Source organism: Nestor notabilis, unplaced genomic scaffold (genome assembly GCF_000696875.1).
Source record: "Nestor notabilis isolate BGI_N333 unplaced genomic scaffold, ASM69687v1 scaffold16825, whole genome shotgun sequence".
NCBI classification, from domain to species: Eukaryota; Metazoa; Chordata; class Aves; order Psittaciformes; family Psittacidae; genus Nestor; species Nestor notabilis.
Window position 1 is genome coordinate 12373 of NW_009929919.1, and position 22060 is coordinate 34432.

Sequence of the window (22060 nt, forward strand, 5' to 3'; positions counted from 1 at the left end):
CTGTCTTCATGTGACTTTAGCTCCATAATAGATTCATATGTATTACATAACTGAAGTTCCCCAAGACAGGAGATCTGAGATGATCTCAGAGCTTTTTTCAGGATTTGGGATGTGCTGAGGTCAATCTCTGAGTCTCCAATGACACCTACAGTAGCTTCTTGCTGCCAAACCAAAACTAGTGTTTCCTTTCAGATGCGTTCTTGATCATATAGTGGAAACCCAAACTGAACATCCTTTCCCCCCACCTCGCTTTTGTTAAGGACAACCAGGAATGTAGAAGAACACAGTAAAATAGATGATCTCTTCACTAAAGCAGAAGTCTCTGCCCTCTAAAGTCTTTGCTCTGCATCTCCCTGTGGGGTTTTTTGGGCTTTCCCACCCACCTCTGAAAGCAGCTATTTCCTTTTTCCTTGGGACCTGATCTCAGAGGAGGCTCTTAAGCCTGTGTTTTGTCTTCTTGTGTGTCTGCCTTCTGAGCTCAAAACTACATGGACTCTATGAAAAATGCCACCTTTTGTTGTTGTTTTCCTGGTAAATGACAAGTAAGACTCATCCTGAATTCTTATTCAAGGTCACTTATGAGTTCTGATAAATCAAGAGAGTAACTGACTTTATCTTTTTTCCCCTACCATGGTACTTCCAGAGAGATCTGCTTGTATAGCCCGGTAAGTTCAGTGGGCCGGAGCCTTGAAAAGCAATCTCAGCATTGTCAGTCATGACAATGAGAGCATAAAAACATTATGAAGCCCTAGGACAGCCACTTTGGAACAAATAATTGCTTTCTTGGCTTGCAGACAACCCTGTTCGCAAGTACCCTAGGTTATAATAGCATTTTGTCGTGTTTGTTAATCAGAAATGAAAAATACGGCACAACTAATCTCCAGGGCTGCCAAGTAAGATGTGTGCATGTGATACTGAAAGACCTGAAACTTTCCAGGAGAGGGATCATCCTGTTCAGAAAGGTGCCTGGGGATTATGGAAACTTACTGCCTTGTCAGCGTGCAGACACTCCTCACCCTTCCTGTGCAGCTCAGCCAACAGCAGGAGCTCTTGCAGGGCCACAGAGGTGGTCCTGTGCTCGTGTTCCTTTTCAATACCTGTAATTTAAAGGCAGGCAAGCGGCTGAGTACACACCGGACACATAAAAGAGACATTACATTGGAAGCACAGCCTCTGTCTAGTTTGACAGGTTCAGCAATCAGGCTGTTGCTTCCCGTAGCAGGCTGTCCCAGGTCAAAGAGCCCGTACTATTCCCTGGCCACAAGTTTTTTAGGACAGGGCTAGAGCACCAAGTACACGTCCTGCTCTTAACTCGGCACCCAGCAATTACTTATGGACCTTCTTCTGGGGAGAGTTTGCCTGGTTCAGAGGAAATAGGCCATGATTTCTAGAAGCCTGGCAGGCAGGTGTTTCCTGTGATACCTAGAAAAACCCTGAATCTCACAAATCAAACAATCACCCAAATGCAAGATTGATGCTGAATATCAGACCTTTCACATATACTGATTGTTCTCTAACCTTTTTGAACAGCCAGGGTGACTGAAAGTATCTTGATTTAAGGATATGACTGTACAAACAGTCCCCAGCTGGTTTTGAGCATGAATTGGTGTGGAGAAAATCACTGTGCTAGGAAGTAACCGAAAACTTTCCAGAAAGCAGCAGCGTTCTGTGGTTGTGAAAGCCACTCACTGTTTGGATAAATGCAGCTATTACACTTACTGTATTTGTGCCTTCCCTTATCAAAACTGCCACTGGAGGTACCAAAGTGAAGGTGGCTGTGCCATTTTGATCCTGAGAGAGAAAACAAGGTGCTACAAGCTGTTGCCTTTTGCATGTTAGGTGAATCTGGCTTGAAAGCTCATTGATGCTGATCTGTCACGACAGCATAAGAGAAATCTTCCTCCAACAGCTGCTCTGCTTATGCATCCATCTATCTGAAAAGCAAACAACAAACTAAAAGCAATACCTCGTGCTCCTCACTGGCTGTTCAGTGTGTATTTTGGGGGAATAAGCGATTCATTGTCTAACAACTAGAAATAGCTGGGGGGAGTTCCAACTCACCCGAGGGACTCAGGCTGCTGTCCTGACAAGCGTTCTGCCAGCTATCACTCACTGCAGTGCTCAGCTGTGTGCTGCCATCCTCATGTCTTGGGTGTGTTTGTAAAGCCTTCAGGTGATGCAAACCCTCCCATTTCCTCAAGGACAAAATAAAGTACTAAAATACTGGATGGTGCAGAGGAAGAGAAAATACAGCCAGCACTCACATGTCTCACTGCTGGTGTTTGCCCCCATGTCTGGAGCGCTGTTTACTGATCTGTACTGATTGGCTTTGTCTCTACCTTGGGGGGCTGAAAGAACTTTTACAGGCTGGCCTCTAAGATCCACCAACAAAAATTCAGGCTCCTTTAACGTAGCCTCTAGGGCTGTAATCTGGCCTTTGCTGTGTAAGTCAGAGTGTGACATTTTGCTGATCTTGTAATCGCAAGGCAGCGGTCAGCAGTGATGTCAGGCTGAAAAGGTTATAAAGCCTGTTTGCCTTTTCACCATTGTTCAGCTTGGAGTCATTTCCCTGCTGAGGAGCTGAGAGAGGCTGCACCTTACAGGGGAGCGCTCTGTGGCCTGTTTTCGCTTTCACATGATCTGGTGCACTGGTGCCTGACCTGCACAGGCAGGACTGTGGCCAGAACATAAGCTTTTGCGCCAGCCTGTTGTCTTCTAGTGAGACTTAGGGTAGGTGGCTTGTACCGTTCTCCCAGGCTCATTAGGAGTAGCCCCTAAATTCTGTCCAGGGGATCAAAGAACAGATGTAGTCACATTGTTCACCTGAATACCACCCACACTAAAAGAAGTATCTACCCCAGAATACAAATATTTAAGAAAATACCCACCTAAAGTCATTGAAACATAATTATTAAAACCTTTTATATTACTCTACAGTACAGTGTAAATTGTTCCTTTGAAATACAATTTCGAAATACACTAGATTACATAATTTAAATAATGGCAAACTCTTAAATTCATTATTAGTGGTAGCAGAGCTATATTTACATAGACTTCTATTTCAGATGCAGTTTTATGTTACAGTCCCTAAGCCAGTTAAATATCAGGCTTTCAATGGGGGTATAGTCCTCTTCCACAGGTTCTACACACACTTGGGGTGTATGTGTCAGAGTGCAAGAACTTCTTTTAGTCTTGTTTGCTTTTTATTTTCTGTGTGCATGCAGCTGAATCTGAGCAAATTGATACCTTGATTTGTATTAAAGATGAAAGGCCTTTTTTTCAACAAGTATTTTGACTGAATGTATAGAGGTGAATAATGAGATACAGTCCTTAGGAGCAGCAGTAGAAAACAATTTCATCCAACTTGCATCCTCTGTTGCATAATACTGCACCTAATTTGGACCCTGACTTTACCTAATGCTGATGAAATACAGTCAATGGAAACCTCTCTCATGTTGTCAAGACTGGCTTTCAACACAATCCATGCAATGGCAAGCATCATACATCATTCTGCAGTGCAATATTAACAAGTCAAACTCAGTATTTTCCTCCAGAGGTCTGCTCCTTGAGGGAAGCCCATCTCTGTATATATATTAACAACAAACAGGTTGTGAGTCTAGAGGCTGGGAGACCAGAATTAGGCTGTGATGCTTGCCTCCAGTGCTGCTAAGAGTCTTCATGGGCCAGGCTCCTCCTTGTGTTGTCCATGGAGCAGAGCAGGTTCAAGCCACCAGGGCTCTTGGTGGTCCTTGCACATGGCACTGGTCAAGCCGATTCTCCCTGCTTGCTGCCCATGCAGGACTCAGGGCCTGGTGTGAGGGGTGCTGATCATGATGTTGGGCAGTGCATTGCGCCGCTTCTTCCAGGAGCCCAGCTCCCTCGAGTACCGCCGGATCTGCCTGAACCAGTGGTGAGTCCGTGCCCGGTCACTGTCCCGGAACACAAATGCCTCCCGCCTGATCTCAATGAGTTCAAAAGTGTCGTCGCAGTCAGGGTCAGTGGACACGATGCAATTACTCAGCCTCAAGGGCTCCCTGAGCAAATGGAACTTCCCGTTATTTTTGTCCCTGATGAGTACCAGCACGGCATCCTTCACGGGCCCTGGCTCAGCTGACTCCAGGCTAGACTCTGACACACGCTTCATGTTCACTAGGAGGAGGACCTGCATGTTCTGGAACTTCAGGGTCTTGCTGCCTTTCTTCACCCACTGGCCATCGGGCGGCTGGGCCAGCTGCAGAGACCCCTCCATCACAAACCGCGTTTCCTCCCGCAGCCAACCTACAGTTTTGAGGGCAGTTTCTCTCATCTCAATGTTGATGACTTCCCTCTTCTTCTTGCTGTCCTGGCGAAAAGATCGGAGGGTCCACGTGTTCCCCTCCTGCTTGGTTTTCATGTTGATGTGCTCCAGGTGAGACTCGATGCGGCTCTTGGCCTCCCGCAGGCTGCTATGATCTGGGTGGTATTCGGTGGTGGCCTTGATGATTCTGCTGAGCAGCAGTGGGTACTTGGTGACTCTTTGCAACGGGGCCATCAGGAAGGACCTCAAGTTCATCCGCCTCAGTGCTGTGTTGTCGTTCTGGGAGACATTGAGGAATATTCTGCAGGGATTTAAGAAGAGAGAATGAAATGGTAGCTCTTCTGCCAGCAGATGCTGCAATCCTAAATGCAAACGAACAGTGTGGTGCTTGACAGCTGCTGGGCACTGCAGCCCCCTCTCTGCCTTGAGAGTTCTGTCTTCTCAAATACCTAAAAGTAATTTCTGCAGCTGTGCTCAGCTCCAGAACAGTGATGAGGTGCTTGGGACACTAGCACACAGCATCCTAGCAGTCTTCTATTAAATTGTTGTAGAACAACAAGGGTGTGATCTTTCTCTGATACACACTGATGTAGGCCCAAGGCAGAGACATCATCTTATGTCAGGTTACATTAATTTGTAGCTCCTTTCATCGTTAGATTACAAAGCACTCTAAACAAGAATTCAGTACTGTCATCATGTTGAGCTGTTGTAGTGGAAAGAGAAGTGACTCGCCTGACGTTACCCAATAGGCCAGGGCTAGGAACGGGAAACAAATTCAAGTCATGCATGCTTCACACAGCGGCTTTCCCCAGTGGAAATCCAAACTGTGCTCTAGTGCAGCGACTGAGAGCCATTCTCAGCTGAGTGTTATTTGGTGACAGTTCAAGCACAGTGGTCAGTGGGCAAACACTGCTACCACGAAATACAGAAAACAGCTGGGGACCAACCTGCTGCCTCGGTGGAGATATCAAGGATGAATATCTTCTGGAGAATAAATTATTCTCCTCACGAAGAGAACAGCAATAACTGAAGAACATTAACATCAAACTTTGATCTAGTTGAACTGACCTAGGCTTCACCCTCAGCCTGGTGCCTTCCTGTCCCCTTTTCTCACCTGAGGAGCTCTTTCTCCTTCTCCAGAGCATTGAGCATATTCACGGAGGAGGACTGCTGAAGACAGTAGGTCTGAAAGGCTGGCAGCATGTTGACGAACTCTAGAAATATTTCGCCGATGCACACGGTCATCAGGTCATCATCACCCTGCAAACATGCAATACAGCCCCCGCGGGGTTAGCTCAGCAGAGGCACAAGCACAGAGCCTGCATTCGGTCCTATCAGCATGAGCTACTGCAGGATCTGGTGAACACCACACCAAAGGTGCAGCTGGGCACCTCCTTCCTGGAGGAAAGGCAATTCCTGCAGGTCTGGGGGGAGGCAGTGCATGGGGAGGGGAAGGAAAGCTGGGTTTACCGCTTCCTCTTCTAAACACCGAGAGCCATCCTTTCTACTTCTGTGGGCTCAGCCAGCTCCCCAGAGCAGAGGCTCAAAGGTCACAGGCCAGAGTGAACCTGCTAGTCAGGAGGGTGTACTGGGGCCATTCTTGCTGACAGGTCTGCCATAAGGCTGGTGCAGCAGTGCATAAACTAACAGAGAGCGTTTTGAAGCAGACGGGCGGGGTAACTCAGGTAATTGATGTGGCACTCAACTTTCATAGTTGCTCCCAGCAACTGGCCTGACTGGGAAGCAGTCTCCTTCAGTTGTGCTCTTACTGGCTACTTTGATGCCTACATGAAAAGTAAATTTCATAGTAAATTGTTCTCTGATTTCTGGATGTGTAATAAGATAAGGGAATAGTAAGAATCTGGTGCTACATAATTGCCTCTTAGCTTTGTCGAGTTGTGTGCTGACATGCTCTGCACTCGCTACTGAGTTCAGCAGCAAAAGAGGGAGTAGTTCTCTAGCTGCTGGCAGTTTTCTGGTGCAGTACTGAGCTCTCGCTGCAAAGGAAACATGGAAGAGGAGACAGGGAAACTCATGTCTGTTTGTAGAAGCCTTTGTCTCAATAAATTATTCACAGGGCACGTCTGTCTTCACTGTGTCAGGTGCATGAGAGTTGTTTTCAAAGTTGCCAGGTTTTGAGATGTGTCACTCAGCCTGACATGCGGGGATTCACAAAGGGAGAGGAGGAATGTGTTTCCTAAAGAACAAATCATCTTGGTGAAACTGATAGAGCAATAAGTGGGGTTTGGTTTCTTGAGGAGAGGAGGGTGCGGAGCTGATTACATGTCCTTTGCAGATATTGCTGCTCTAGAGTCTTAATTCTATTTCTCTGCCCTCTGACCACCATGCTGGTGGGGCAGGAAAGTTCCTTGTGCAAGGCAGGGCGCGCCAGTAGAAGCAACTGGTGCACAGAGCTGTAAAGACCAGTTGTCATCAGAGCAGGGAGCAGCCTGTGCTGCCTGGCCCCACAGCCAGCCTAGAAGCAAGCTGCAATAAGCTGCAACCCAAGGCAAATATACCCAAGCCAGCCTGAAGTGAGTCAGCTCAGGGTTGCAAGAGCATGGCCTGTAAGCTGAGCTCTGTGCCCGCATGGTTACACTCTCATCAGTGTCCAGGCTAACTGGCTTAAAGCTGACTTTGATAATGGGACGATTAGGTCCTGTTAATGGGATAAATGAGCTAGGCTGCTGATGGCCTGCTAATGTTAGTGGCATTACCACAGCAGAGAGCGAGGCCAGCAGCTGTGGCCTGGCACAGACCTACTGAAATCACTGGTTTATAGTAGCTGAGGGAGCAAGGGACCAGAACCCAGGAGTCCTACCTATGCTGCCTCACTAGTAAAAAAACTATTCCTGTCTGCCCAGTCTGGCCCCTTTAGAGCATGCATAATCATACCTGGTCAAAGGCCTGATCAATCTCTTCCTGAAGTATCTCCAGGAAGCTCTCATTGAGGTCGATGAGCTCCTGGATGTTGCTGAAGATGCCCAGGAGCTGCTCCTGGCTCAGCAGTCCAGCTGCCTGCATGGGGAGGTAGAACTCCTCTTTGATGATGCGCAGGTCCTCTCCATAGCTGGCCTCTGTGTTGACGAACTCCAGCACAGACTCCTTGCGCTCCGTCCTGCGTTTGCAGCACTTCTCACAGAGGTCAGCCCGCCTCTGATTGCAGTTCTGCACGTCTGTCTCCACTGGGAGGTCCCTTTCTCCACAGTCGGTGCAGGGGCGGTGTGCTTCCCAGGCCTGCAGGGAGCTCAGCGTTTCAGATGCCCTGCTCCTCCACTTTCTGGCTGGTGTCTGGCCAATGCCACTATCTGCCCTCTCCACATCCACTGACTTGGTCTGGTTGGCCTCGCTGGGATCCTGGTCATCCCGGACATCATTCATGCCAACAATCCCACTGTCTGTGCTCAGGCTGCTGACATTACTCCAGTGATGTCTGGAGCGAAGGGAGCCACGTGGGGCACAGCGGGTGTCATCAAAGCTGCCACCATGGCCAAGGTTGGCTTTTGCTACCACTGGACCTAAGAACAGACACGAATCATTACAGGCACTGCAAGGTGTATAGAGCTTACCAAGGGGCTCAAGCCGGCACAGCCATGACTGGTAGGAACCCTAGGAGAGCGGGCTAGGCCTGGTGAAAGCAGGGCTGTTAGCTGTGTCCCCTCCAGTTTTGCTGCTATGACTCGCGAGTCAGAAGTAAATGGCTCTCAGGTGAAGCCCGGGGCCTGTCATCCCTGCGCTACTGATACCTATGAACTCATTTGAGTTCTCTTTTCTCCTGCCATGTGTCAGGCAGGGACAGAGATACAGTAGTATAGATCCTGATTTCTTGCACACCTGGGTTAAACCCAGAATGCTTCCCTCCCCCCAGGTCAACAGAATTACTCCATATTTACACCAGCATAGCATGTCTCAGGATCTGGCCCATCAGCCCCCTCTGAGTGTGCAGAATGTGGGTACCATAGTCTCGCTCCTGCCGGCGCTTCTGTGCGTGCTGCCGTGCTGCAGCTGCGATCTTCAGCTCCAGCTGCTTCCTCTTCACTGAGTCTGCCGGCATGGGGTCACTGAAGTGCGGCCGCAGACGGCACTCCCGCTGCGCCTTGGCACCGTCTGCACTCTCATGGACAATGTCAGAGCTGGACCGGCGGCAGCCAGAGCTGGGGGTGTGGGTTTGGAGCAAGGTGGTGGTCACAGCGGCACCTGGTTTGCAGCCACTGGACTTTAGTTGCCAAAGGAGAAAAAAGGAAACTCATCAGTGGTGAGATTGTAAGTGTAGCTTTGTTATGCAATCATTAGAAAATCTGTCCCCCCAGAAATCTGCCTTGCTTAGTCCTAACAGCAGGGATCCCTCTCCCTTTGCTGTCATGTAGGTCTGAGTACAGTGGCTTTGAGGTAGCAGCATCACAGCTGTCAAATAACCATGAAGAAGTCAGCAGCATAGCCCTGGCTAAGGGCCTGAAGGGGGCCTGAGCCGGTCCTCTAGGGATTCGAGCTAGCTTGCCTCTATCTGTGAATGTTTCAGTGCTGCAGGGTCAGGAGGGCAAGCCTCAATGCCTTACCTACATTAGCAGTTTGATCAAGTGGGGACTAGGAGGGCGTCTGTCTGATCTTCAGGTCAGCGCAGCAGTGAGGGGCTGGTGGCACACTGAAAACCATTAAAGGGTTATTGCTGAACTCCCTGCAAGAGATGCAGCGGCAGATAGGCCGAGGCACAAAACTGGCTCCTGTTTCATTAACTGTAATAAAAAGGGAACTAGAAATGCTTCTAACAGAATTTAATTCCTTATGAGAGTCAGTGTGATTTCAGATCCCAGGCTCCCAGCCTGACCAGTTCCTGCAACAAAGGGATCCTTTAGAGCTTCTGAGAAGTAAAAAAAGCCCTTGAATGCCCGAGATGAGAGGGGAATTCCTCTCCCTTACATTCCCTGCAGGTGGAGTGTCGCTGGATGTCTCACTGCTTGGCTTGTCCTCCCAGGTCTCTGTTGCCACGGACATTGCTGTGGGCTGTTGGCTGTCCTCAGGAGGTGGGAGATCAGCTTCCCTCAGATCACACTGTCCCTTGGAGGGGGATTTGCCAGCAGTCTCAGCATTGCAGCTGCAAGGGAAGAAGCAGACTGATTAACATCACATATGCAGTTCACCTGACGTTCCAGATGAGACTGAGCAGCAAGCTCAGGTTCGAACAACCAGCTGCAGCAGTTCAGGAAAGGTACAGGCAGGACTGGTTGGCATGGATGGCACTACATGTATTTCAGGGCCTCTAAACACAGCTCAATTATAGCAGTACAAATTGGGTAATTGCACTCATGCCAGCATCAGTCTGGGATATCAAGCCTTGGGTACTCACAAGGCATTTTTTGTGTCCATAAAACACGAGGTTCTCCCACAGGGACCAAAAAAACTTTCTTTCTGAGTAGGCCATGTCCATATTTGCTGCTATTTAGAGATGTTGTCAACACAGAAACCATATTGCTCATCTGGAAGAAAATCACCTGCTAAAAATCATAATACTTTGAAGAGATTAGAAGATTAAAGGAGCTTTCCCTCTATTTTTCATCTCATGTGATCTCAAGCCTGCTGAAACCACTGGAAAGATTCCCTCTGCTTTCAGTGAACTCAGGATCAGATCTTTTGGTGCCCTTAAGAGTCCTGAAAAGATTGGCAGAGTCTGTTGTTCTCACTTAGCAATTCTGGGATGCTCCTATTTATGGCTGGCTGGTGCTAACAAGGGCCTGGCCAGGCTGATACCGGCAGCCTATTCCAACCCCATGTTCCTCTCTCTGTAGACATCACCACCCCTCCAGACAGACACAGTCTGGTGCAAAACCACTGACTTGACAGAGTAGTTGACAGGCTTGTTTGTGATACTACTTGTGATACATTTTTCCAACAGACTCTCTAAGACACCTTTTTCCATGCATAATGAAGCCTGCTTGGAAGAATATTAATTTCCTCACTTTGGATTTACTTGATTTTTATGGGCTTGGATTCTTTAAAAAAGAAAGGTTGTGAGGACTGGATATGGATGTTTGTATATACAGGAAGCCAGTGTCTGGAACATATTTCAGGGTATGCATGTATGCTTAACAAGAGTCTCCTGTGACAAAAATCTACTGTTTTTTTAAAGGCTTCACTTGTGAACTTATGCTGATAGGTCATACTGCTAATGTGCAGTTCCAACACTGTCAGCTACAAGCAAACACATGAGACAGATGGGCATTTTCCTTACAATGCATGACAGTTGGCTCCAATCACAAACCATCGACCAATACTGAAATTGCTGAAGAGGGAACAAATCTCCCAGAACAAATCTCCCAGAACACAAACACAGCTCTGTTGTCAGGCCAGAAAAGTTGGTTTGTAACTTCCTAGCCGATGCTTTTTCCTCCATGTATGCTTTCAGGTCCCAGCTGACACTATCTAAGGATTTACCAACTTATAGAGTTGAGCCATGGCTATGCAGCAACAGCACAGTGCTAACAGCAGGCTCCTGGCCTTCACTTTTTGCTGTGGGAACTCCCTGCTGTGTGCATTTGGAAGCATCACTTGTCTCCTGCAGGCCTTTTCTCTCCAGTCTGTAGAAAGGGGATATCAACTTCAGCGCTGTCATGGAGCAGTCTGTAGTACAGACTGTATTAGCCCCCTTACAGGATTGCAGTTATAGCAGTGCAGGCAGACTGCAAGGCTGTTGTCCCACCATGGTACTGTTCTGGCCTGGTCTGTTCTGGCTTAAGAGGTTTCCGTTTCCTTCCTCCCTCCCTTTCCTAGTCACATTTGGGGTACCACTCCTACAGCCTTTCCAGTGTAGCTGTCTGTGTGGCCATGATCTAAAATCAGTCTTGAAATTATCTGGTTTTACAAAAATATCCTCCCTCATGCATTCCCAGCCAGATCATTTCATCGATGTTTCACTGAGTTGTGTGAAGTATGAACAGTTCTGTGGGAGGGAAGGCAGAGATTAAGGAGCAAGAAAGCTCTTGAAGAGGATCTGCCACTGCCAGAAACCACAGGTTCCAAAAGCTGCTCCTGCTCAAACAGCTTCTGGTTGAAACGTGCACAAAGAAGGGATCATACTGAGGCACTGAGAGGCAATGGGATGTGTCCAAGGTCAGTAACAGAGCTCAGAACTGAATCTTCTTGTCACACCACCTCCCACCATACAGACCATACTCTCAGATAGACACTGAGCTTTCATTTGTCATTTTTACATTTTTGTAGTGCTTCCAGATCATCCACTTAAACATGGAAAGTACTCCACAGTATTATTTCTCCTCTAAATGAAACTGACCGTAGCTCGCTGCTGATAAGGTCTGCAGACCAGATGTCACTGTTTATTGTGGTTTCCACAACCCAATAGAGATATTTAAAAAAACATCTCCGAACATGACCTGCAGTAGGAATAAGAGCCAATACTACCCAGAGAGCTGAGCTAAGTAAGGGTGACTGAAGACTTGTGAAATTCAACCTCCTCATGGTTGGTCAGCTAGAGGTAAAAAAGGCAATGATGCAGAAGCAGAGGCACTGGGTGTGCGCAGTGGAAATGCACATTTCCTTCACGGTCTCTAGGGTTGTACCGTTGTCCAGGCCTGCAGTTCTCAGCCCTTTCCATATGTTCCTGACCTTTTCTGACCAGCGGAAACATTTTGGCTACTCCTTCCCTGCAAGAACCTGCCTTTCATACTTGGAGTCCTCTGCTATGGGAAGCTGTTATTGTACCCACCATCTTGGTGTCATCCCATATACACCCCATCACTCTTTTCAGGAAGCCTTCTTTCTTAGTCATGCCCTTTGCTTCCTTGTGCAGGTTTCTGTTGCTAACTTTTCCCCATTTCATAGACAGGAACCCCAGGTCCTTGCATGTCCTTATAATGAGCAATTTGCTGTTTAAACAATTTCAGAAAGTAGACTGTAGATTGAAATGCCTACAGTATTTCCACCTAGATCTCAACACCCCTTCCCAGCCAGGATTAAGTTAAAGGTATCCAGTGACCTATGAGGGGGCTAAAGGTGCCATTATTATGAAGCTGAAAATTAAATCTTCACTGATTAAATATTAAGCCATTTGAATGAGTCTTAAGTAATTAACTATGAATTACTAGGGAGGCAACTAACTCACCAGACAAAACTGCTTTTAAAAGGGTAACAACACAGAACCACTAGAAAGAGAAGACAATGTCAGCTGTCTTACTCTGTGATGCGCCATCACAGGATCTCTATCAAAGACTTGCTGAGCTCAGTATCTGTGGAAATGGGACCAAATCCTCAGCTTTCATTTCATTTAAGACTTAGAAAAAAATGTGGCCTGGATGTCAATAATCATAATTCAGGACCCAAGACATCCATACAAAAAGTCTCCCACCTATGCAGTGAGAATCAGCTTGAGTTATAAATGAATATTTAGGCGCATTACAGTGTCAGGTGAAAATGATGGAAAACGGAAATTTCCAGATAAAGGAAACTGAAGTTTCCCAATAACCAGTACTGTGGCACTGGAACAGATTTGTTTTCCTCCTACTATCCTGAAGAAATTACGATCTTTACCATTAACTGGTATTACTATGGAAAATAAACAAGCCAGCATGGTTCCTTCACATGAAACAACCTCTCTACTACAGGAACCACTCTCATTCTCAGTTTTAGATCAATTTTTATGTTCATAAAATCACCTCATATATTTTGACAAATCCAAGTAGGGAGACTGAACTCATCTGCAGAACAAAACCCACTGCAGATATTAAAAGTACAGAAACCACACTGAAAACATGAAAGCCTTGGGCAGAAAGTGTTTGGAGGCAGGAAGAGCAGTGGGGAAACAAGATCATATGCACTACCCATTTCCTGTATACTGTGCTATGCATGAGCCTCGGGTACCAGGTTCCAGTCAAACCTTTCATCTGCATGGAGACAGCTGTTCTTATTCTCTTACATTTTGTGCCATTCTGTGTATTTCATTTCACATCTGATAAAAATAGCCTACTCAATAAAAGTGGTTGCATACCATAACTCTCATATGTTTCTTCATTGGATTTTCATACTCTAGAACAAAAGCACTGGGCTAGACTGCAGAAGGAATCATTTAGGGCTCCAACACCACCTACTTCCCTTTGGATTAGAAAGTTACAGAAGTATTTCTGCTTGTCACTCTGGCTCTGCCTACATGGGCAGCTTCAGTGTCTTTCAGACACCTCCCATACCAGTGCAGAAGTCACTATTATCTCTAAAACCTTAGTCCAGTCTCTGAGCTCTAGCATTCCAGAAATACCAAACCAGTGTACAAAGTTGATGCCCTGGCATTTCACGTACCACATCTGTTGATGTCAGAAGCAGCCAGGAACCAAGTCAAATGTAATTCTTGGCAAAGCCAGTCCTGAAAGACAAGCATATGGCAACAAACCACTCCACCAATCCTTACTCCTCCTTTTCTCATCAGCCTTATCTAGTCTTAAGACAGCGATAACTGCCCCAAATTCCTAGCGTCCAGAACTTTTCTCATTCCTGTTGGACTACATAGAAAAGGATCCCCATTTCTTTGGCAGGAGGGAGGTAACAGGACTGCAGTGTCCAAAACCAGGACAGAGAAAGCAGTCCTTGTGAACATCTTACCAAGAGAAGAGGAAAACCCTGGCTGGAGAAGAAGGAGGAAGGCTTTACACAAGTATTTTCTCTCACTGCTTAAGCTGAGTTGGCAGAAGGACAGTATTTGCAAGTACTTTCATTCACTGCCTGTGCTGGTCTCCAGGGGGTACTTAGACGCTTGTGGCAGCCACCTTGTTCTTATTTGTTTGCCAGTTCACTACATACAGGCAGCAAGTAAAAGCACTTGTTGCTGCATGTCACACTACCTGACCTCATGTCCTGCAGTGGTGGGATGGACTTTTTTAAAAGGAATCGTATTAATACTTTCTATCTCTCAGATGTTGTCTACTTTTAACAGGTGTTAAAAAAATGAAAAAAGACATTTTAACAATTTATTAGAGAAATAAAATGGGTGGAAAATTGTGTGTCAGGACTAAAATGACTGCTGTCTTGACAGGAGTAAAGTGTACAAAAAGGCAAAGTCTACATGAAAATGCTTTCTGATGTTCAATCCCACGCAAAGATGGAGTTTAAGCTCAACAGCTTAAAGACATGTCCACGTGGCTGTCAGAGACCCTAAGATGAAAGGCTCTGCCAACAGTGTATTAATGCTATGGGAGTTAAATGTACGTGTCAGGAGAGAGACCAGATCATTAACAGGGGAACTGCTTTTAGGTGACCCCACAGAGCATGTTACCTTTTCTTAATAAGTTCCAAGGCTGAACCTATGAATTCATCCTTCATTTTTTGTAGCTTAGCTCCATAGCTGGATAAGTCTGTGGCTTCTAACAGCAGCGATGAACAGCAAGAGGACTGGGCTTCAGAAGCCAGCGACTGCCCTGCAAGGTGGAGGACATCATTTAATTGTCTTGTTTCTCCTTTCTGCTGCTCATCACTGAAGATCTCCTGCCCAGCTTTGTGTGTCACTACTGCCTGTAAAGGTGATCGTGGAATAGGGCTAGAGCAAATGGGGACCAGTGATCTATCTGGGCTGCAGATTTGGAAGGTTCTGTCCTTCACGTCAGGGCTGCTCATCGTGAAATCATCCCATGTGTCTGGATATTGGGAAAAGCCAGCAGAGGTGTGGTTTTCATGGAACACATCATCGTCATCCTCTGCTGTGACAGCAGCTTCATTCACAGCTTTGGTCCCCAGAACTTCTGGACAAACGTTCTTACTTCTCTCCTCCTTCAGGCTCCGGTTTGCAAGCAGACCCTTATTCAAGCAATCTATTGGCCCACTGCTGCTGACAGGTGAATTTGCCTCTTTACTTCTCATTTGCTTGAACTCTTCAAAGGTGGGTATGTAAAGCCTCCCTTTGCAGAGGCCTTTCTTGCTCTGTCCCAGTGTATCTTTGACATCTGTTTCCTCACTATATTGTTCTATGGTTTCTACTGTTCTGGATTTGGCCATCTCATGGGTTTCCCTGGCATGCTGAAGGGGCAAACTGGGGGAGCTGTTCTGCCTTCGGAGCTGAAGCCTCTTCTGAGCCTCCTGCTTGATGTCTTCTGGGCTGACAATCCTGTGTGCAAAACACGGTCTCTGCCTCCCTGTGAGGCTGTGCCTGAGAGCAGTGTGTTCCACCAAAACTCTGCAGCAGTTGACAGCACAACCGTTCTTGGACTGCTGGCACATCTGGCATGCAAAAAACTCCTGGGCCATCAGGTCAGGCAGGGCCACTTGTGGGCGCACTGGCTTACAGGGCTCTGCCACCTTAGTGCTGTGCAGCCTCAGCTTCTCCTTCAGCTCTTTTTTGGCATCCCCATGTAGGCCTCTTTCCCCTGCAGAAGGGAAGAGCCACTGAGGCACTTTGGCAAAGGGAGGGAGGAGCACATTCTGTGCTGATTGAGATGTCTGTTTAGCATGGAGAGATAGGCTCCTCAGAGAGTCTGATGTGCTCTGCACTGGGGCCACATCCACACAACCTTCTGTCCACTGACTGGTGCCTCTGTAGTGAAGACAGATCTCGTTATCCAGACTCTGGCAGTGAGAATACAGCCCAGAGTCAGCAACTGTTGCCCACTGAAGGTTCTCCACGCTCCGATACATCCGGTTTTCCACAGGACTGGCCAAAGGTGCCTTGCCTGTGTGGCAGCAGTCTAGAGTGTGGAAGTCCCCAGAAAAAATATGAGTGTCTAGGTTCTTTAGTGGATGCATGCTGTCAACTGAAAAATCCTTTAAGCCATGTTGTGCATAAAGCTGATTATTTTGGCAGCTCAGGATCACCCGGCAGTGTTCCTGTCTCTCATCAACACTGATGTATGTCATAGCAAATGCACATGGAGGCTCTAAGACAGTGGCGTCTAGGGGGAGAGGAGGGAGCTGGGGTGTTGCTTAGATGCCAGTCAATGTCCACAGACCACAGACAGCAAAGTGTGCTGCTGGGTACTCAAGAGAGCTCTCACATGGGTTGAGTCGCCATGCGTAGAAGACCTGTGAATGGAAGGAAAGATGAGTTACTGAAGCAGCCTGATGATGGCTCACAGGATGCAACAGCACGTCCGCTTCCAGGGAATGCAGAAGCCAAATACCAACAGCTTGGGTAGAAACAGAGCAGCATACCTAGGAGATGAGCCGCAGGGCTTGGGGCAGGGAATCTTTTCCATCTCTAGGCAAGCCAACAGCAGCCTTACACTCCCCATCTGAATTTGGAGAAGTTCATCCTGCCTGTCCTTGGCAATTCCCTCACAATAACACTTTCCAACTCTACTGATGAATGCTCAGAAGTGCTTGCTGCAGGCTTAGCTTACTCACACAGCAGCGCTTACAAGAGATTGTAAGGTTCTTTCCCTCAAATGGGGTGCTGACAAGAGTGTGTGGGTTAAGGAGCAGGCTGGGAGTGGGAAAGGATGACATGACAGTGTGATCTCCTAGAAGGCTCAAGTAGCAAGGATGAAGAAGGAGGCTGACTGGTGGTGGTTTTGTCCCCGAGAGTCACACTGCTTTGATGCTTTGGTTTTCCCTTTATGATATAGACACATATGATCTAGTGACTGGTAGCAAAGCATTTCCAAGGCCTTTCCAGTGCAGAAACAAAGGTACTTCATAGACTTTCACAAATGCACCCTCCTGACCCCTTAACAACAGCCCCAAATGATCACCTACATGACAGCTCAGTGGAGCCTCAGACAGAAAAGGTGGTTTCCAAGGCTGTTTCTGTGATCTCTGTTCAGCATTGTAAGGCCTAATGAATCTAAGTGGCCAAATCACATGTTCAGAGCAATGGAGAAAATTAAAGCCCAAAACTTCAATTTGGGCCCGTAGGATGAAGTGTCTAAATCATCCTTGGAAGTGGAAAGAGCCTCCTTACATTAAGCATAGAGACTCCACATGTCTCTTATGAATTTAGGCCTCATGGGCTTGGCAGTCACACAAGACGTCAGTGTCTGCGACAGCCCTATGCACTCCCTCCCTTGGCAACCAGAGGCAAAGGGAATGAGTGAGTGCCACACGCAAAGGAGAACAAGATTGGGCAGGGGATATGGAGATCTCCTGAGATTCATTAAGGGCAACACAGAGCTGGGATGGAGGGGCATCAATCTCTAATAATAAGCCAGGCAAGAACCAACCAGGTTGAACACCCAGGAAGAGGTATCGCTAAAGTAAGACCATGTAAGCTACAGCCCAGACTGTGCAGCTGGGTTCTCCCCATGCTGCCAACCATTCAGGCAGCACAGCCACCTTGACCAGGAGGGGAATGAGAGGCTTGTTACTCCCTGAAGGCTAAGACACCTCAGGCACCTAACCAGGTGAGGCACCAACAGACATCTCCCATCTGAGGAGAAGTCTGAGGCACTGTATTGCCTGGAAGCTAATCTTGGTAACTCACTGGTAGCTTTATTCACCCCTTGCTTAGAGTGACTCAAATTAGAATACTTTCCCCACATTAATGAAACTATCTCTATTCCCAGAGAGAAGGCAGAGCTGCTCCTATGGATCACTCCAAAATGAAGAATATTATTCCTGGACTTCATAACTGATAAAACTAAAAATTAAAACTAGCTCTCAAAGTGTGGCTGTTCCCCAAGATGTCACAGGCACTTCTCACCCAGTCTTCTTGTGGTGGGGCTGCAGTTCCCCCTTCTTCGTGGCTCTGGAGGAGCCCACAGGTGACAGCAGAGAAACATGAGGATCGGGACTTTCTGTGATCATAGGTTATAAATGATCTGTCAAGAAAGAGAGAATGAGATGATGTGAGAGCCAGTCACTGAGTCGAGAACAGGGCTCCTGATAGTGCACAAGGGCTCCTGTGAGAAAGTGCTGTTAATGAGAGATACCTGTCAGGTTGGCCTGTGATCAGGTCACAGCCATGGGACTAAAAGCTACCATGTACTTTCTGCATTCTGGTTTCAGATCAAATAGCAAGAGAGAACAACCCTTACTGTAGTGAGGGCTGTGAATAAAACGGTCCTTGCCCAAGGCAGGGAGCTACACACAGCAAGGCCTGAAAAGAAACCAAGACCCATGTGAGGCAGGTTCCTGGGCTCCATGCTTGTTTGGCAAGCTCTGCGTGTATATGTGTGAGAGCAAGGGAGCCAGGGGGAGAAGCAGTCACAACAAGAGCAGGGAAGCAGAAGCACAGGAAAACCAGGCTGGGATATACCTGTGGCTGCTCCCTTCATCAACAGATAGGGCAGCACTGAAAATACACCTGACTTGTGTCCTGACGATCTCTCGTCGGGTGGAGTTCACTGCTGGGAGCTGTAGCACTGACCCTTCTTTGGGCTGCAGGACAGCTACTGTGACACCAGGTGTGGGTGGCAAATCTACCCCTGCCTACCTCAACACCCCCTTACCCCCACCAGAGAGCAGAGGCCGATTTCCCCACCAGGCGTGGAAGGTGCCAGTGCTCGTGAGCTCTGCCAGGCAGCCAGGAGCTGCTGCTGCTTTGCCAGGGCAGGATTTTCCACAGGATGTGCGCGCGGCTGCAAGAGTTGCTTTCGGGGAAGGAGCGGCTGGAAGAAACCTGCGGGCAGAGTAAGGCCAGCAGAGAGTGAGGGACAGAAAGGGGGAGCCGGAGGCAGGTTTGCAGAGCGAAGGACCCAAAGAAGGCAGAGAACAGCCAGAGCCAGCTGTGACACACGGCAGGAGACAGAGACTTTCCAGAGGAGGCTGTGCAGTTTGCAGACACACAGGCGGGCACCAAAACTTCCTGGATTAAGTGGAGGAAGAGGGGAATTTTCTTTCAAAATAACTTATTTTAATTCCATCACCCATCAGAGCTGAGTTTTCTTTCTCTCAGAAGTGACTTTCTGTTCTAAGAAAACACTTCAGACATGGGAAGCCCTTTTGATACTTTGAGGAGAGCTCAGAGCAAAGGTGAACATGGTAGCTCACAGGTGGGTGTGCAAGGGGGATTGGTGCCCTGGCTGCAGTGAGAGGGAGCCTCAGAAATTGGTGAGCTCTGTTTCACCTCATGCCTGCAAGGCAGCTGCGGACATCTCGTAACAGCCAGCTTGGACAGGAGAACCTTTCTTCCCTGTCACGCTATCCTTGAAATGACCATTTCTTTCCTATTGAACTCTTCTAATCTTGACCATTCCCCCTATGTCACTACCCTGAGGGCTGTGCACAGCAAGTCAGGTAGTGAAGCTTAATTTCACTGAGCACACAGGCAAACTGCTGCCCGAGTCATGACCTATGTGCTGAGGCACAGCCTGCTTTCCCCGCTGCCCGGGGACACTTAGAGCAGGAAGAAAGCAGAGGTCTCTCTAAAACACCAGATAATTCTGACCTGGCCTGTAACCAGGAAGCACTGAGCCCTTCTCCCTCCTTTCCTTGCGCTTGTATTCCATTCCTCATGGCAGACAGAAACAACATCATAGTTTCAGCTCAGATGCCTGCATTAGTGAGGTCAGTGACACTGCTATAATATAAAGCATGAGCCTACACACTCAACTTTGAGGTAACATGACCACAAGCATGTTCTAGGCAGGCTGGTGGAGGACAGCGCAAGACAGATGCAGAGAAAAACCATTTGAGTTAATATGCTTATGGTTGATAAGCTGAAGATGATCTTTCAGCACATCAGCCATTGCAGACTCACTATACATACAGAATGTTTAGCTGCATTCTTGCAGGGTCACCATCAAAGAAACACTGGGAACTACAGCAACATGAAAGAGTCTGTCCTCCCATCATCTTCGAGGATAACTACATCTGCTACAGCAGATGATCCCAGTTACGGAAATTAGCAAATGTCACAGCAATGGGAGGAAATGGAGAGAACTAAATGCTAATTTCTCACATGGTGACCCAACTCTGGGTCCTAATTTACCCTCGTCTAAAGAGAAACAGCAGTCCTAACGCACATTGTGTCCTCTTCTAGTTAAACCAAATGGTGACTTCCCTGTTCTTTGTTGCTCCCCAGTATACATGAATGCTGTGGGTTGATGCTGCACTCCTTCGTTTACCCATCTGGGTACTTCCAGGCAGTCCTGTCCATACTTCCCCAAAGCTAGGGCTTTATTTTAGTCAAGCAATCTGCCAGGCCAATGCTGACTTATTCCATGCCAAATGGCAGAAAGGAGCTTAGTGTTGGCTGCTGCTGTGGAAATGGCACATCATTGCTCTTCGGTCACATTGTCTGTGCAACATTTGCCTATTCCCTGGCTCAGGGACTGCAAAGCTCCTGGTAGTTATGAGCCTTGTGCCTTAAATGAGCGTAAGACTAAAGGCATTGCGTGCTCAACTTATTTTCTACCATGTGATTTTCTTTAATCAACTTCTCATCCACTACTCTGATAAATGCCTGCTTGGAGACTTGCCACTAACCTTCATTTCCATGAAAAATCCCCCCAAAGAACTAACTTCTCAAGGATTAAAGCTTGAAGAATAAACTATTCCTTCCCATATACATAAGAACCGTTCTGCCTGGTTGACCTTCTCAGCAAAGCACCAGACCAAGTGACTGGAGGAGGAAGCAGTCAGGCACAGGATAAGCTGTTCTGGTTATGTCCAAGGACTCCAGGGGCATAAGGACAGGAGACCACAGAGCCTCACAAGGCATCAGAAAAGAGGCCACCAAATCTGGCAGGGCTGAGTAGGTTAGCCAGTGCTGCTTCAGGGAGTTCACTGCAGCAAGATTTGGTCAATAGACTTGTCAAACAGGGAAGCTTGTTCCATAAGATGGTGGAGAGCAACTTGCTGTGGTCTGGCCTCTCCTGCCTTGATCAGAGAGATCAAGTGAGTCTGGTACATTTTTGACTTTCCACATTTACATCATCTCAGTCACAAGCAAATTAACTTCTGAGTCATGGCCATCACACCAAACTCCTGTTTCCAGGGAAGGGAAGTAACCTTACTCCATCTTGAAATAAGAGATTAAATTAACCTTCAGGTCTTACTCTAATTTCTCTGCATTGGGTTTTGCAAATTGCACCACTGAACAGAGGTTGATTTATTCTGGAACACAGTCTCCCTTTTATTTCAGAGATCTAACCAGCTAGAGGGATGCGACCGGCACATTTCAAAGAGCTGTACAAAGGATTTTAGCAAGCTATAATATACTGCTGTGAGTTTTTGCTATCTGATACAGCAAACCTCATGGACAGAGCATGATCTGTCTACCTCTGTGTCATGCAAACCACTTGAGCTGCTTAGCAAACAACAGCAATCTCGAAGGAAAGAATTTTAGATACATCTATTTTTTCAAGTTAAACGTTAACAGGAAAAATAAAGGTGCCTTGGCTGTGTTCGCATTCTTAGCTATTTACTTAACCTGAGCTGTGCTGCAGGAACTAGCTGATGCAGTAGGAATATTAGGTGACAGCAGTTTATTTCTTGGGGGTTTTTATCTGTTCTTGCAGCTGAAACAGGAGCAGGGCTTATATAGTGTCTGTTAATTGCAGCAGGAGAGGTACAACCACAGTAGTTACCTAAACCAGTACAATTTCCTGGGTTTCTTTTCCTTCCTAGGACAAAAAGCCGAGCCTAACTTCCCTTGAGTTTACAGTATTACCACTGTTCTCATTGTCTACTCCATGACATAAATCAGGATTGCTAACAAAAGGAAGAACTGCCGTCTTGGTTTCAAAACTAAGTAATACAGAGAAAACCGTAATTTCTATAGGCTGCTTATTGTATTTATAGTTCTTGTATAGCATAAGCATGGACCACATTGTCTCAGAGACAGCTTGGCATGGGGAACAAAGTCTCTCTTGAACCTCTGAAGATCCAGTGCAGAGCAGG

At 47.2% G+C, this 22060-nt stretch overlaps 1 protein-coding gene across 1 annotated transcript; it reads right to left on the reverse strand.

The window, feature by feature from the left end:
* Positions 1-3802: 3802 nt before the first annotated feature.
* On the reverse strand, positions 3803-8351 carry LOC104406271 (myosin-M heavy chain-like). Its single transcript, XM_010015204.1, has 4 exons — positions 8255-8351; positions 7193-7815; positions 5412-5557; positions 3803-4598 (listed from the first exon to the last, which is right to left on the reverse strand). Exons 1-4 carry the CDS (start codon positions 8349-8351, stop codon positions 3803-3805), a joined length of 1662 nt encoding a protein of 553 aa, XP_010013506.1.
* Between the last annotated feature and the right edge of the window lie 13709 nt (positions 8352-22060).